We start from the raw sequence: 18,469 nt of genomic DNA on the forward strand, positions 1-18,469 counted from the left end.
TTTTGAGTCTATATTTTTCTAACGCAAAAGGTGTTGAAGCTCTCTTGAGCTCATTATTATTATTGTTTTTCTGACCATCTAATTTTGTGCACGCGATTTCTCGAAGACAACTGGATGGATTTTCATGAAATTTGCAGGAACAATGTGTTTTTATCTGAAGTTATTTAATCCAAGAGATTTTTTTGGAAATTCCTTTTTGGTGCTAAGTTACGGACAATTTTCTGATTTTAAAATGACATTTTGTTCGCGAATAATCTCAAGAACGGTAAAAGATATCACTGTGAAACTTTCAGGGATTATAGATCGTGATAAGAACTATCCAAGACGCGATCTTTTGTACGTCGTCTCTACTTCCTGTCGTAACGGCATGCAAAGAAAAAAAAGTCGAATTTTTCAACTTTTTTGTTTTCCAATATTTTAAAATTATATTAGTATGGCTGATAGAAACATATCTCATTAGGCTGAATATGTAATTTGTTTGTAAATTGATAAATTCAAACTCGAGATATTAACATTCAAAAATATGAAGCGGGATCAAAATGGCGGCGGTCTTTGTCAATTCCGACATTTCGCAATAGGGGTTTACAGAGGCAGCCAAGCGTTTGCTTGAACGAAAGTTACATAAGGAACAATGAAATTTGTAAGGATACTTGGATTGTCACGTCGTAGGTTCGTTGCAATTCTGCGCCAAACTTCATTTATAATCCAAGGTCTCCTTACAAGTCTTCTTTAATTGGTTTTGGTTGGTTCTCAAAGTAGAAATAGAAAAGAATTAATGTGCAAATTGAGTACAATATCTACTATGTTTTGTTTTGCATCACGGAAACACATAACTTAAATCATAGTTATAATTAATAGTTTTTCAAGAAACAATATATATAGTAAGTACGAAACGTGACAACTGGTTTCCCATGCACACTTGTGTCATATTAAACTAATAGAAAGGACAACTGTTACAATAAGAAAACATTTTTTTTAAAGATAACTATTTTTCAGAGACCGTTTAATTAACCTCTATAATTTTTTTTCCTCAATGCAAGTTATTGAACATAATGGAATCTTTTTCCTTGACCCACGTAGGACGATCGAGGAATTTTTTCGGTGAAACATACCACCTTTTTCATGAAAGTGTAGGTAATCGGAATGGTCCACTTTCGTGATTAAGAAGAATTCTTGTGCCTTTTGACATTTTTATCCTATTAATGTTATTATCCCAACACAGGTCGTATACAACGAGATATCGGACAGAAGACCTACTCGTTGCTCGCAACGAGATCGCATCTAGTTAAGGTCTTCCGTCTTCACGGAAGACCTTATAGTGATTCTATTGTTTCTTATTAAGGTCTTCCGTTTCAGACGGAAGACCTTATAGTGATTCTACTGTTTTTTCTTTTTATTATTATTTTTTTTCCCTTTTCTTGAAAATTGAATTTCTCGGAGATGGCTGGACGTATTTTCTTTAAATTTTCAGAGATGATAGAGAATGAAAATACGCCCAGGCGTTTTTTTCATTTTTTCAAAATTCACTTCCGGTCGTCAGTTGTGTCCGATTTCCGCTTTTTTCAAAATAATTTTGTCTGAGTCATATCTCAGAAACGGTAAAAGATTAAGACACCAAACTTATAGAAGTAATAGATCTTGTTTAGTAGGCAAGCCCATTTGGGTTAACATCGCCCGCCGTCACTTCCGGTCGTCACTGGAAGTGATAAAAAAATCGAAAATTTCAACTTTTCTTTTTTGAAACTTTTTTTTACATCAAATTATAGAATCTTATTTGTAGTTTTAAAATATATATCAGTCCCACCGGAAACAAAAACGACAACTTCCGGTTATAAGAGAAAACCTACATAATTTGATTATTTTTCTCCCATATATATACTTTTTGTAGATAAAGAATTTGTTAATGATTTTTGGTTATGTAACTCAGACTGCATCTGTCTACAGATATTTCAAATATCATTTTAAAATTCACTTCCGGTCACATGATTTTCTGTCCTCAAAATGAGACGTTATCATAGCTAGATCCTGAAAGCGGTAAAAGATTAAGACACCAAACTTATAGGAATGGTAGAGCTTGATAAGAAAGCAAATCCATTTGGGTTAACATCGTCCGTGCGGCTGTCACTTCCGGTTGTCACATGAAGTGATCAAATAATTCAAAAAAATCAATATTTCTTTATGGAATCTTTCTTAGTAATACATTATAGCATCTTATTTGTAATTTTGAAATATATCAGCCCCACTGGAAACAAAATCGACAACTTCCGGTCATGAGAGAGAACTGCATAAATTGAGTATCATTCTAAACCATAAATATCTTTTATAAAAAGAGTATTTGAAATGGTCTTAGGACATGTCATTCAGACTGAAATGTCTAGAGTAACCTCAAATATCTTTTGAAAAATTACTTCCGGTCACGTGATTTCTTGCCCTCAAAATGAGATGTTAATATGACGAGACCTCTTAAATTAAACTGTACTAGATCAAGACACAAAACTTTTATGAATAATAAATCATTAAGATTGGGCAACAGATATAGCGTAAAATCCGTCTGCCGTCACTTCCAGTCATCACAGGAAGTGGTAAAAAATTGAAAATGATTTTTTGTAAATGTTATTAAGACTATAATTGTCTAAAGTATCATCGGAAATCTTCTTTTTTTTTAAACATAGATAAAAATTCATACATACAAATAAATAGAAGAGAACGGAAGACCTTCTTTGTTGCTGTAGCAACAAGAGTTTCTAGTTATTAGGGCTTTTCGACTTTTGTCGAAAAGACCTATTGTTTTCGTCTTGTTTATTATTATTATTATTATACTTAGCAATTCTTCTGCTCAGATTTTCAGGAATACCTTTTAATATAGGTATATTATTTTATGACTATTAAATAGATTATATCAAATTATCTTGTCATTAACGTTTTAGATTTCCGGTCTTGTCACTTTCGGTTTCTACGAAAGGAAAACTAAAATTTCTAAAGAGGCCAAAAACATTTTTATTTTCAGTAACTAGACTTCCAAATTTGAGATATGAATTCTACAGACATAACCCTTTAAAAAAGTGCGCGTAGCTGATTTTCGACTACAGATACTTTTCAAGATATAAAACTTCAAACATTGAAAAAGGGGGGTGAAATTTTTAAAAGTCACAATTACGTTAGAAAAATTATTTTGAGCATAGATGTATGTTAGAACTAATTAATAAAACATATGCAGTAAGTTTCATAGCAATCAGAGCAGAACTTCCGGTTTTATTGGTCTTGAAATTTGTATATGGGAGTTTCTATGTTAAAATGAAAACAGTCATGGCACATTATCTCTTAAAGTAATCAATATTTTCTTGTAATATTTTGTATACAGAATGACTCTGATACTATTCTGACTTCATTGGACTATGAAACAAAAATTTGGGGAAATAAGGGATTTCTAGGGGTCAACATTGAAGACAGACCTTTGCCTGTAACTTTTTTATTTCTCAATGAATTTTCAAACAGTTTTCAGATTTGAGTTCGGCATAAAGGGAACAATTTAAAAAATATTGTCCGTGGAGTCACTTTTTGACCCCTTATAGGAGTTTTAGAGACCTGAAATTTTGTTTTTTAAAGATTTCAAAGATAATTGTGCAAGAGTTATCTCCCTTTATCTCAAACTGTTTGGAGTTTAATATGCTCTCTATATTTCAATTTTGGTATGGATATGTAGAGTACTTCCGGTTTTATAAGTACCTTAAAATTGCCTATGGAGATTTCTATGTTAAATTTATAACCATACGATGTCCATTATTTTCAAAGGGAAGCTAGCAAGTCTCATAATTTTTCACATGAAAAACTACTTTAGCATTGCCTTTCGGAGATTAGGTCAAGAAAATAAAATTTCTTAAAATAAAAGGGATTTTAGGGGCCAGAACAGAAAATAGTGTTTTGCCTGTAACTTTTTTATTTGACCATACATCTCCAAACTGATTTCGGTTTTGAGTTAAGCATAAAAAGAACAAATTGAAAATTATGGACCGTGGGGTCACTTTTTAACCCCTTAATGGACTTTTAGAGACCTGAAATTTTGTATCTTGAAGTATTTTCAGTAATAATTGTGCAAGAGTTATCTCCCTTTGTCAACCTTTTTGGAGTCTAATAGGCTCTCTATGTTTCAATTTTGGTATGCATATGAGGTGTACTTCCGGTTTTATGAGGACCTCAAATTTGCCTATGGAGATTTCTATGTTAAATTTGAAATCATGATTGTTCCATCATCTCGAAAGGTAGGCAAGCAATTCTCGTGAAATTTCATATGAATATTGACTCCAGCATTGTCTCCAGAGGCTAATGTCATGAAAATAAAAATCCCTAAAATAGAGAGGATTTTAGGGGTCAGTACAGAAAACGGCTTTTTCCCTGTAACATTTTATAAATTCTCAACTAATCTTCAAACTATTTTGACATTACATGAAGTATAAAGAGTACATTTTAAAAATTATGCGCCGTGGGGTCACTTTTTGACCCCTTATAGGAGTTTTAGTGGATTGAAAATCAGAACATTTTCGAATTTCTTTAATAACCACGAACGAGTTATGTCTCTTTGAGTAGACAGTGCTGTACGAAGAGAATTGTTATGTTTCCAACCAAATATTGATGTCAAAAGAACTTTTGCAATATTGTGTTATAAGATTTTTTTTTATTGTAAAATATTGTATTTTATTTTAAGATTATTTATTTTAAGGGGTCGAAAAGCCCTCCGTTTTTGTTGAACGACAAAAATAGGGTCTAGTTATTATTATTATTCTTATTTTTTTGACTTTCTAATTTTGTGCACGCGATTTCTCGAAGACTACTGGATGAAATTACATGAAATTTTCAGGACAGATGTGTTGTTACATGTATTTAGTATATCCGAGACAAAATTTGGAAACTCACTTCCGGTGTCAAGTTACGGACAATTTTCTGAAATTAAAATGACATTTTGTCCACAATTAAACTCAAAAACGGTAAAAGATATCAATATGAAACTTTCAGGGATTATAGATCGTGATATATACTAACCAGGACGCGACCTTTCGTTCGTCGTCAATACTTCCTGTCGTTAGGAAATGCGAATTGAAAAAAATTGTACTTTCTAACTTTTTTGTTTTTCAATATTTTTAATTTATTTTTAGAATATTAATAGAGACCTTTCTATTGATGCTTACTTTATAAGTTGTTTGAATATTGGTTAATCTTAACTCTAGATATTAATATTTGAAAATCTGAAGCGGGTCCAAGATGGCGTCTGCCTCTGTTAACTCCGCCATTTCGCGGGTAGGGGTTTATGGAGGCAGCTGAGCGTTTGATTAAACCATTCTGACATAAGGATACATGAAATGTAAAAAAACTACCTGGACTTTCACGTAGTAGTACGTTGTAATTACGTGTCAATCTTAAAACTTAATTTCCGTTTCACTGCTTTAGTTTAAATGGGCTAGATACGATATATAATGTGTACAATGTGTTAAATCTACGTTTTTATTGTCGAAATAAAATACAGTAGTAGTAGTAGTATTTATTTGGTATCATGTCATGTCATAAAGGCGATAAGAACGTTTTATTTATTTAATTTCATTGAAGCTATCACACCTATTTAATAGATCAGTCCAAAGAAAAGGCGCGAATATTTACTCGTGGCATTTGGCGCGAAATAATCAATAGTGGTCCGCTTTTTAAAATTCTTAGACAGGTGTACTGTTGCAAATGTATACACAAGTATATCTAGAGCAGTGCTCCCAATAGCTTAATGGTTTGTGCATTAATAGATCACGTCGTAATTACGTTACACTTCTATGTCAAACTAAAGATTTATTCCAGGGTCTTCTCAAACGTCTTCTGTAACTGGTTTTGGTTTGTTCTCAAAGTAGAAAAAGAAAAGACTAAATATGCAAATGAGAGATACCTATTATCATTTGTTTTGCAAGACGGAAAAACAGATCTTAAATCATAGTTATACGTTATAGTTTTAAAAGTTTTTCAAGAAACAATATCGATGCATGTACATAGTAAGTATAAAACGTATAACCACTGTTTTTCCCATGCACACTTGTGTGATATAAAATGAATAGAAAAGACAAAAATAAGAAAACTATTTTAATAAGATCGTCTAATGGAGTTTATTTTAACATTTTTTTCTCAAAGATCTGAATCAAGTTATTGAACATAAATGGTATCTGATTCCTTGACTGTCGTAGAGCGAGGCATGTTTTTCGGCGAAACATTTTAACCTTTTTAAGAAAGTGTAACAAATCGGCATAGTTCACTTCTGAGACGGGAAATAAAAAAAATTAAATTATAGTCATTTCACTGCTTTTGTGCTACTTTTCTATAGAATGTGTACAATGTGTTAAATATATTTTCTAAACCTCGAAATGTAGGCTATGAGAATGTACTTTTTTCTTAATTTCATTGAAGCTATCACACCTATTTAATGGATCAGTCCAAAGAAAAGGCGCGAAGATTTAACGTGGCGTTTGGCGCGAAATTATGAATAATGGCCCGTCTTTTATAATTCTTAGACAGGTGTACTGTAGCAAAAGTATACACAAGTACATTTAGAGCAGTACTCCCAATAGCGTAATGGTTAGCGCGTTGGGGATAAAAAGGGAAAAAAAGCGGATTGGATTTTTACGCTGGCAACCTGGATTCAATTTGTGACCAAAATGTTTAATCACTTCTCAGCTCGACTTTCCGAGTTTTTTTTATTTCCAGAATCGGACGGAAGACCTCTCGTTGCTCGCAACGAGATCGTTTCTAGTTATTATTATTATTCCTGGGAAAATTTTGTCCTCGAGTGATCTTGTAAACTACACATCTGACTAAGGTAAAATGTTTTTAGGGTCAGTAGACATGTTATGTAGATTTGCCAAACAAAGGTCATTTTGCGCGCACGTGCTTGCAAGAGCGCGCACGTGCAACACGAGAAATGCCCAATATAATTGATATAGACGTAACTTTTTCAATTTTTGATGAAATGCTTTGAAACTCATAATATAATGATATATTAGTAGCATAGACAATATGACATGGTCAAAATAGCAAGATCTCACGCGCATGCACGTGCACTTCGCTCTGATTGGCTGAAACTAAAGTCTCAATATCTTTCTTGTTTTTTAATGAAATTCTTTGAAATTTTGAACAAAGCCATGCATAAGAATGTCCTACAACATGATATATAGCAATTATTATGGAAACACGTGCATGCACGTGCGCTGCAATCTGATTGGCTGAAACTTTAACTAGCTATAACTCCCTTGGTTTTCAACCAAACAGGATGAGATTTGGAACATAGATAGATATAATAAATTTCTACAAGAAGATATGGACACCATGCACATGCATACACGTGCGTGTATGTGCGCTGCAATCTGATTGGCTGAAACTTTAAACAGCTATAACTTTCTTGGTTTTCAACCAAACGGGGTGGGATTTAGAACATAGATAGATGTAATTGACTTCTACAAGAAGGTATGATCACCATGCGTGCACGTGAAATATGTAAAATCAAAAATACACTTGAAAGAGCGTATTTTTGTAAAACTTTGGGATTAAATACTTTAAGATTTTGTATAAATAATATATAGATTGTGTAGACAAGATGATATGGTCATTACGCATATGCATTCACATGCGCACACGTGCATTGCTAAAATTTGAATGAACTTGGTACACTTCTAGGTAAACGTTGTTTAAGTCTCAAGTTTGTCTTCTTTAATGAAGCTTACAGGGAATACGGCACCAAAAGGGAGTTGGGGAGCGTTTGGGGAACATCTGTAACGGTCCCCGTTACAATTAGCACTAGTTTTCTTTGCTTCTCATTGTGATTAATGGTAATATCTGCTGTCTCTGAAATTATATTCTTTATGTCTAGGCTATTAATCCATTGATATACTAGTAATAAAACATGCTATTAACGTGTACAAATTATATGAGCCTAAATATGGAATCCAAGGGAGTACAGTTACTGCTATATGATAATGTACCCAAAATCAATGTGATTACATTCTAAGGAATATATACAATTGAAATTCATCAAAGCTTACATTGATATCAAATAAAACTGTTAGGCAAATGTTAGGCAATGCAAATTCAAACCTACTTTCCTAATAGAATTATCACACGACACTTGAATTAAAAAAGATGAATTGCATTCAAACTGAAAAAAAAAACATTTGAAGCAAACACTATTCAATATTCATGCAGGTACATGCATTTGTTTAAAGCATCAACTACTGGTTTTTATCAATATGATTAACAAGAGATGTTTGTAAAACACATCTGCCCCCCTCCCCCAAATAACTAGAATTTTTTTAAGTCCATGGGGCATTACTCTGTCAAGAATCGTTTGATCGTACACAAACCAGAACTCCACCTAGATCTAAATCTTCTTATAATAATGTAGCCCGCGTGGCACAGTGGTTAGAGCGGCGTCTGCTCTAGAGAAGGAGTCAATCCTTACGTCACCGGTTCGAATCCCACTGTGGGACGTGGAGACCGGTCCTTCGGATGGGACCGTACAAACCGAGACACCGTGTCGCAGTAGGTACTGGCACGAAAAAGATCCCTCACTGCTCAAAGGCCCTGAGTACCGAGCATAGGACAAAATTTGTAGCCATCCACCGGCAAGTGGTGGCGTCTCCATATGAGTGAAAAATTTAATTCTCGAGAGTGACATTAAACAACATACAATATAAATCAATCAATCTTATAATAAATAAATAAAAAATTTCATTTCAGAATGTGCAACTGTTGCAAAGAAAATGAATGGAAACTGCAAATAATTGGAATTTTTCTAAGCCCATTGGATATAACTCCATCAATTTTGGCTCGATCGTACACAAACTAGAACTTGGCCTAGGTATTCTTATGATGAATCTGTACCAAAAACAGAACTTAACATGCACATTTGATTGATTGTATATTGTTTAACGTCCCTCTCGAGAATTTTTCACTCATACGGAGACGCCACCATCCGCCGGTGTAGAGCTGCAAATTTTGGCCTATGCTCGGCACTCAGGGCAATTGAGCAGGGAGGGATCTTTTCCGTGCCAGCACCGACTGCGACACGGGACCTCGGTTTATACGGTCCCATCCGAAAGACCGGTCTCCACGCCCCACAGTGGGATTCGAACCCGCGACGTAAGGATTGACTCCTTACTTCGCGACTCCAGAGCAGACACTCTAACCACTGCGCCACGCGGGCCATGCATATATGTATGATAAATCTACATACCAACATACCATACGGAAACTAGGTGGACCGACAGACCGGCCGACAGACAGCGGCAAAGCAATATGCCTTTCCTCCTTTGAGGGGGGGGGGGTATAAAAAATAAATTTAGGAAAGGGAAAGAATGAAAAAAAAAGCTACTGTTCATGGGGTTTTATGTATTTTTGAACTTTGAGTTCAGTGTACCTGTTCGCGCACAAATTGGAGCCTCGTCATCTTCCAATGGATACTTAGTTTTAAGCACCACCCATTTATGACTTGTTGACATCCCACACATGTAGGTTGAATATTGGCGATATTTGTCAACTCGGACTCGACCAGATTTGCATGTGACTGTGCAAATTTCATTTGCAAATTCCTCGTTGCAAGTGATAACAATGTCTTCTTGACGTTGGAACTCTTGACAAACTTGAATTTAATGTAAACTAGAAATATTAGTATTATTATAATCATGATAAAAACAAAAAGCGTGAATAAATCATTTTTATAAAGTAAGAAATAGTTTTTCTAATTATGGGAGATATTTTTTTCATAGTATTTCAGAAAATGTTATCCTCAGGATTCGTATAAGTAACAGTCTATTTAATGTTTGGATGTTGTTAATCTATACTTTGTTTTTATTATTGTACTTTATTATTTGACACAAAATATAATCTAATGTTTCAAGGAATCAGTTGACTAAAGCGTTTCTTAACGTTTCCTTTAACAAAAAACAAAAAACGATATGCCTGATTTTTCGAATGTGATTTATTTGAAAAGTTTGGATTTACCCAAACTTCCATGCTAAGTGTTTTAAGTAAATAAAAATGTCTTAGTATAGAATTCTTCAATATATATGATGTTTATTCGGACAGCGTGTGGCTATTTGACTCGATAGTTTTAAACGAATAACTTGAAAATGATTTACAAGCAACCTGGAAAACCCGACAATAAATTATTTTTAAAACACAATAAGAAGTAAAAGCAGGAGGCCCATGGGCCACAGCACACTCACGGGCTAGGTAAACATACAAATCAACTCAGCATTGAAAAGTTTCCAGTGGGTGGAGGAGGAATTGTGGCCCCATCCTACCCCTGGGGGTCATGATCTGAATAAACTTGAATCTATAACACTTGAGGATGATTCCACATGAGTTTCATCTTTCCTGGCCCAGTGGTTCTTGGAAAGATTTTCAAACTTTTCCTATATATTCCTTTGTAAGACTTTGTCTCCTGAGTTTGATTCCACGTGACTTTCACGTTTCATCTTTCCTGACCCAGTGGTTCTTTAGAAGAAGACTTTTAAAAGATGCAATTTATTTTTTACTAAGTCATTATTATTTCACCTTCGGTGAGGGTATGGTTCTTTAGTTGAATACACTTGAATTTCCTTCACTTAACTATACTTTGTGGTAAGATTGTTTGAAATTGGTCCGTTGGTTCTTGAGAAGATGAAATGTGAAAAGTTAACAACGACGATCGACGACAAACACAAATATTGCTCAGAAAAGCTCAATTGAGCCTTAGGCTCAGGTGAGCTAAAGCTAAAACGTGCTTAACATAACAATTAAACTTTACATGATTTGAATTCAATTCTAAAGAGAAATTGTTTTCCCTTTTTATAGTTTTATGCTTAAGGATTCAATTGTGTAGCTATTAATTTCTTTTCTGAAGTATTTCTTAGGCCCTGCATAAACCTATGCCAAAGCAAGTGTGACAGTTTTTCTAATTAAAACTTTAAATTATCTGTGATCTTTCTATATTTTGATTCGTATTTAACAATTGGTATATGTTTTATCTTTATAAATATCTTATAGCAAAAGAACTATAAATATCTACCTTCCTTGGTTTCTTTCTCACAATAGAGACCTTCAAACCCCTTTCTGCAATAACATTCGAACGAATTGTTTCCAGTATCGTTGCAATGTCCCTGGTTTTTACAAAGGCCTGGTACACAAACATTGGGTGGTATCTCACACTGGTCTCCACTGAAGCCTGATGAACAATTACAATCTGATGATGAACATTCCTTTGAGGCTCTACATGTGTTGTTGTCATCTAAATACATGAGTCATGTTTAAAGGAACATATCAATGCAAATTATTCACAAATTTCAGTTTTAAAAAAGACTATATTATCATGAAAGTTAATTTGTTATAAACATATTTGAGACGTATGAATCTCACATTGTCTGTAGTAAAGTTAGGTTAAGATGAGAAGGGAAGTGGTTTAATTTGAAAGTGACGGAATCTGGGAAGTCTTGTAAAGAAGAACCCCGCCCTTCCGTAGATAGCTGGCTGTGGTTAACGATATTCAAATGTAAATCGCAATCTAGGGTAACCCTTAAAAGAAGGAAAATTCTATTATAGAATAGAATTTTCCCCTAAAGCCAGTATGTATGCTCCCCTTCTTAAAAATGAACTGAATATCATGGCATATATTATTTGACTATAAGGAAAATGAATTTAACCATTATGATCTTAATCATCATTACGACATATTAAGGCACTAAATTAAAAATATTTTTAAGGTCATCTGCGATTACAATTGCGACTGCGTATTTGGAGGTGGAAAAGGTTAATTTCCTACCACACCCCCGTTCTCTATCCGTGCAACTTCTTTATGTTCACCAAACTTAAATTACACCTATCTAGAAAAAGATACAAATTACGAAATGCCCTTTGGTCTGCAATTTATCAGTATGTGATTGGTTTCCCTATTGAGAAGTATAAAAAAGTTTATATTTCAGTACCTTAGCTGATCGTCTAAAAATTTGACCGGACCAAGAGTGAGTACTTTGAAGAGCATGGATGAATAAAAATCCAAAGATTAATAAATTTGGGTGAAACAGCCAAGTGTCATTATTGGAACATCCCTCATAATGGAATATTTTTCACAAAGTAGCGGTTATCTTGAGTAAACTATTTTTAGATAAATAAGTTAATTACAGTTTAGGAATTTCATTGTAATCCTGATTACATGTAATATTTTTATATTTTCTTTAAAGATTCGTTAGCCAAGTCTAGTATTCAAACATCTAACTCATGGAATAAACTATCATACACACAACAAAAACATACAAAATAAAGCATTTACTATATGATGTATTAATACCCTGATTGTCAACTTTTCAATCATCAAAAGAAATTATTACCAGTCATAACTCTTTGGGTTTTTTTCTTTTCGAGGGAAGGGGGGGGGGTAGTAAAAATAAATTGATATTTGAGAAAATAACATTTATCCCACATTTAATTGAATTAAAGTCATTAAACATGGTCAGTAACGAAACAAACATATTGATACTAGTTACCATTTTCAAAAGCATAAATTATTATTCAAACAATAAAAAATAAGTTTTGTTATATTTCAATGCCACGTCTTCAGGCAAGTGTTTTGATATCCAAATTCGAGTTGATTAAAGCTGAACACGATTCGTTAAAGAAATTGTCAGTCAAATTCGATGGTTCACTCACTTTATCTAAGGGACCCTATATAAAGCCGCTTATTCTCTGTTCAGTTTTATCAGTCGTCAAGTGTAGAGGGGAATATGCTACACAGCACTCATGAGCGACAAAAAAATAAGTGTACCTCTAATGCAGAGAATAAGATACCAAAGAAATCAAACAGTTGCACGGGTCATACACACATACATGCAACTGCGTAGATACATGTACTATATTATCGAAAAATGGCGTTTGCCTGTTTACAAGTCGTGTTCAGCTTTAAAATGTCAATAAAAGGATAAACAAATTATGCAATTTAATAATTTCTAAAAACACTAAACCTTATCCATTTTCTTTAAACGTAAAACATTTTAGCATTTCACATGTCTGATGCTTAAATTCGTACACACTAAACAAAATTGCTAACGCATCACCAAATGAATTAAAGTACTATTTTACTTTTCCAAACTTGTTTATGATATATTTGATATATCATTATGTTACCTGAGCAAAAATAAAGCATTTAAATCTATTAATTCATAAATTGCTACAATAATACAATGTAACTAAAGCCTGAACATTTCATTAAAAAAATATGAAAAATTGTGTCCATACGTCTTTGAAGGGATAATAATATTATTTCATATTTTTTGATAAATAATATTTTTTCTTATAATAACTTTTTGTTCTTTATGTTTGTACGAATAAAAAATTCAGAAAAATTACACCGTATCAGCATTTGATCCTAGAGAAGCATGTTAAAACAAGATGGTCATTTTTGCGTTCTTTCATGACACCAAGAGATTTGTCAAACCCATTGCAATGGCGTATTATTTATAATTATAACAATGAGACAAATGTTCAGTTCACAATGAAAAAAATAATAAGTGGTACGTTAGCAATTTTGTCTAGTGTACATCCTTTACTCAGTTTTATATATACATATATATACATTCATGTATTTATGGACCATAACCATGAATATATTTAAGTACTATCTAGTTAGCTGAACACGACTCGTAAATAAACATACCTATTTCGATATTACTATTTGCGATATCAACACCAGGTTATACTCTTCGCATTCGTTATATACGACTGATTTATTGTCACGGGTAGCAATGTGGAATGGCGACCTGTGTTTGTACTGGTTTCTTGCATAACTTTTGTTAACATTTTATCGCAGTTACGTGTATATGTGTTAGCTTGTATACTGCACTGAACTGTACAACTATTGCTTCTTTGGTATCTTACTCTACTGTATTAGAAGAAGTGTTGTAGTTACATGCTTTTTGGTCACTAACGAGTGCTTAATAGCATACGCCCGTCTACACCGGTGTCGACTGATTACACTGCATAGTGACTATGTTATATAGGGGTCCTCAGATATAGAGAGAGTCCGATCGAAAATGACGCACACATTCGGTTTACGAATCGTATTGAGTTTTAAACTTGGGATAATTTGCATAACGGGTGAAGCCTGTTATGCGTAAAATTATCCCACCTTTCCAGCTACACGTATCTTTCGTTGATGTCCCAGGTATACTCTACTATCTTGGCAATGATTCCTTACATTTCCATTGTTATTAACGGGGCCGACTATAGTTTTCTTGTGTGAAAGCTACAATAGCGAAACTCTTCATTTTTATACATTATATAACTTACATTAACTTCAGTGTACATGCAAAGTTTGGGGGAAATCTACCGTCCAGGTATTTTTGAGGGAGTGTCTCAAAATACAGGTACATTTACTATAAGATTATATAGAAAATGCCAATTTTTAGCACTTTAAAGCAAATTATACAAATACTACAATAGACATTTTGTTCAAACTATAATATTTGATGAGTAATACTATATTATACAATATATATAAGAAACACAAAATTCTACCGTCTTGTCACCAGAGGGGGCATCTCAAAATGCAAAAAGAACTTGATTCGGTAATAACCAATATTTGCCCCCCAAATCAAACTTTGATGGAGATATATTTAATTAAGTTCTTAAACAGGGGAGTATATGCTGACTTCAAAGCACTGAAAATTTTCATAAGTAATGACGCCATATGTACGTAATGACGTCACAAACATGACGTAAATTTCAGTTTTTTTTTATGAATTTTACAGAAAAAGATACATATTTCGTCGATATTTTGAGTAAAAGTCACCGAGCGCATGTGTGTTCAGGATCAATATTTTGATATAATGTGTAGAATGATAATATCAATGAAATATGTCAATATTGTTCCTGAACAAACTTGCGCTCTATAAATTTTAAAGCTAAAGTTGTTGAAATTTTGTCCATTTTGTCCTCTTTCTGAAAAAGGATATGAAATCGGACTAGTTTGTGACGTCATAAAAACAAAAATTGTGAATACACTGCTTTGACACTATAATATTTTCGGTTAATTTATATTTCTCATACAATTTATTGAATTCAGTACATTTCAGGAAATTTTCAAAATTTGACTTTTGTGGGGGCAAATATATGCAATATACCGCATATGGTTCTTTAGCAAATTTTACTATTTTTATAGAGTATTACAAAATATTACGTGCACAATGGATTCATATGAAAACAAAATAAAAATATTGGAGATATTTTCAAATTTCTATGTTTTAAATTCCAAAAGCGTATATTTATTACTTTTTCTTTAATAATATTTTTATTACTCCTTTCTTTAGGAGCTACAGATTATCATAACGTCAAAAACACACTGCAACGACGTCTACCTACCTATCAGTTGCAAAATCGGTTGAAAAATCAGTTATATCAAATTGTAATTACATTTTTATATCTACAATTTCTTAATTTTGTTTGATTTTAATAATTAAGCAAAAAAAGTTGCATTAAACAGTAAATACGCTTTTTACAATGATGCACGAAATATTGCGAAATGGAAACTATAGTCGGCCCCCTTAAATATAACCCCCATGTCCATTTCGATAGTCCCCGCTAACTGACGTCAAATACAAAGACAGACACACGATCTGTACAGGCATATTAGGCCCCAGACATAGCCGCACGAGAATTACATGCATATTAGGCCTCTCAAGCTCTTATCGATTGGTGAAATTTACATTTCAGTAGAATGGTAAAGAAATCAACTCAACTAATTTTCAAAACAAATCACAGAGAAAACAAATAGAAATGGAAATATATATGAATGTCACATTTGACCCATGAACTTTGTAAAAATACATCTAGCTACCTGTATGGGCATATATCAAATCATGATCGAAGAATGATAAAATTATATTGTCTACAAGTAAGATATAAAAACTTATCCTCTCAAAGAATTAAAAATGAGTTTGAGAATAGTTTTAAAAAGCTTCACATCTTCACAACATCATTTTTCCTTATTCAATCTCTCTAAAAAATACAAAATGACTAGTTTTACAAGCAAATAAGTTTAAAATCAATTTAGTTTTGCCAACAGCTGGCGCTGAAATGAAAGAAAAGCGTGTTGTATTGGCTTACCATTTATCAGCAATTGAATATAAGTGGGCGTGGAAAACTCGATATCTATAAAATAAACTCCCTCTGGCCACATAGATTTTAAAATATTTCCCGAAATCGCGTCTTTTATAAGGAAAACGCAAATTTCTAACCCTGTGAAAAAAATTAACAGAAATCGTAAGTGCTAAAAGTCTAATTCATATTAAACATCTGACATCATGCATAAAGATCTATTTAGAAATTTCTTTACAAGATTACGAATGTAAGACGTTTTACCTTTCTGATCTGAGGGAAATTCGACGGAATGAGAACGTCCAAACACAGCATAATATTCATCAGTAAATAAGGAATTCCCTTGCATTTCGTAACTGCGAAATGTGTTTCCGATGGTCTGATTCATATTAAGGGTCCAGGTATCCCCACTGACGCTGATAAACACTCTTAAAGTGTTCCATTCTTCAACAGCATTGCCTTTGATATGCAACGTCTTGCTGTTATATTTCCGAAAATAAAAACATATATGTACATTGATTTCTTCCTATACGAGTGGATTAAGCCGTAGTAGATTAAATAGAAAGAATATATAAATCGTAGCAAATTTATTCCAACTATTGTAGACTTACTTTTGGTATGTAATGTGTAAGTCGTACTGCAGATCATGTTGAGATAAAGATATAATTAGAACTTTGTTTACGGAATTCGTCTCCTGCTTGATTAATAGAACGTCTTCTCCATTGATCTCCATTACTCGAAAACAAAACAACAGAACAACGGCTGTATGCGGTTTACTTCTACCTCCGATCAAAATTGAACTGCTACTGCTTTTAAGTTTTACCAAAAATCCTATGAAATGATAAAAAAAATGTGTCATAGCATTTACTTTTGCTAATGTACTTTTGTGCTGCATATCTTTTATTTATGCTCCCGAAATGGAAGACAAGGTTAGCTTTTTTAAAAAAGCTGATTGTCAGCCACTGGAATACAGAAAGTTTCTTTCTTGTTTTGTAATGGTTTATGATTTGATCTACCCATCATGTTGTGTTCCTTAAATGTAATAAATGCCATTGTAAGAAAATTTAAATTAGTTGTAATAATTATTGTTTTCTTATTTGTAACGTAATGCCACATACATAATAAATAATAAAGCATAGAATATTTTTTTTTAATTCTGCATCGTGACCATTACAATGATCTCCAATAAATTCTCTTCGGCGCAGACATCAGAGAAAGTTCATCTTATACCGGTAAATGAACAAAAGCCACCATGGCAACTAAGATCACGTTAAATTCTATAAAAATGATATGCAGATTATGATGAATAAAAGGAAGGTAGACTTTGTGTTAGATCGTTTTTAAATATTATTAAATAACAGTTTTCATTTGTGTGCATTTCGAGGCAATGCATGGGGGGGGGGGGGGGGCATACTGCATCTATATTTCATTTAATTTCTAAGTTTGAGCATCCATTTTCGTGTTATTAGGAAAGAAAAGAATTGCTTCCAAAAAAGTAATGAACGCCACAGAAAACAATTTTAAATGGAAATTCAAAATATGTTTATACATGCAGTACGTATACATGTACACAAAATGTCTTTGATGATGTCTACCATCATAGCAAAACTATAGATTAAAAAACTGGAATCCATTCCCCCTCTCTCCTTTCATGGGGAGGGGGGGGTTGACCCAGTCTATAAATCAGCACAGTTCTCTCAGCTATCGCATTTCCACTGTGGTCTCACATGTGGGCGCGGTTCACGTGCACAAGCGGCACTTACACGTCTATCATCATTTAAGGGGGATGTACAAGCCATATTGGATCTAGTCTGGTGTAAAATAAGAAATACCAAGAATGCGCTTAATACTCTACTAAACTAGCCCAAAGTTACTCAAAGTGCTAATGCACTAATTACCTACTATTAGAGACCAAAATCAGTTAATAATTAAGTTTATTTTGTTTTAATCAGGAGGAAATTAATCATGTTAGAACTGCGCAGCTACAGCATTCACGAGATGAAAAATGCATTGAATTTAGTGTTAGTTTGATTCATTGATAATATGGCTACAACCATTTGTTTCGCGTTTTTCTTGTCATTATCCATAATTCTTAAAAATTTGATTTTTCATATGGGTGTCTTCCTGAGGCCATGTGTTTATTTCGTCCGCCATTCCTCTGTCACACAGAGTTCGAATAGCATTGGTTTTAGAATAAATGCGACCATAATAACATCAAGACAAGAAATTACTAGGTAATAATCATTAGGTTATATTACTTACTACTTTTATTTGTTGCATTGCATCGTCTGATTAATGAAAAAAAAGCGATTTTAACCCCACTCCAGCA

General features: G+C 33.3%; 1 protein-coding gene across 1 annotated transcript; it reads right to left on the reverse strand.

The window, feature by feature from the left end:
* Window positions 1–9,401: 9,401 nt before the first annotated feature.
* Window positions 9,402–16,873, reverse strand: LOC134281531 (slit homolog 1 protein-like). The gene is made up of 5 exons (XM_062763985.1): window positions 16,752–16,873; window positions 16,405–16,619; window positions 16,150–16,281; window positions 11,066–11,284; window positions 9,402–9,655 (listed from the first exon to the last, which is right to left on the reverse strand). Exons 1-5 carry the CDS (start codon window positions 16,871–16,873, stop codon window positions 9,402–9,404), a joined length of 942 nt encoding a protein of 313 aa, XP_062619969.1.
* Window positions 16,874–18,469: the final 1,596 nt, after the last annotated feature.

Source organism: Saccostrea cucullata, unplaced genomic scaffold (assembly GCF_032062105.1).
Source record: "Saccostrea cucullata isolate Sc308-1 unplaced genomic scaffold, CSIRO_AGI_Scuc_v1 ctg5567, whole genome shotgun sequence".
Classification (NCBI taxonomy): domain Eukaryota; kingdom Metazoa; phylum Mollusca; class Bivalvia; order Ostreida; family Ostreidae; genus Saccostrea; species Saccostrea cuccullata.

Excerpts from the sequence above, each read along its gene's own strand:
- LOC134281531 (XM_062763985.1), bottom strand. The coding sequence starts at position 16,873 with ATGGAGATCAATGGAGAAGACGTTCTATTAATCAAGCAGGAGACGAAT. Across the intron at positions 11,285-16,149 it reads TATTCAATTGCTGATAAATG|ATGACAACAACACATGTAGA; the intron begins GTAAGCCAATAC and ends TCATGTATTTAG. Across the intron at positions 9,656-11,065 it reads TGAGAAAGAAACCAAGGAAG|TTTGTCAAGAGTTCCAACGT; the intron begins GTAGATATTTAT and ends ATTAAATTCAAG.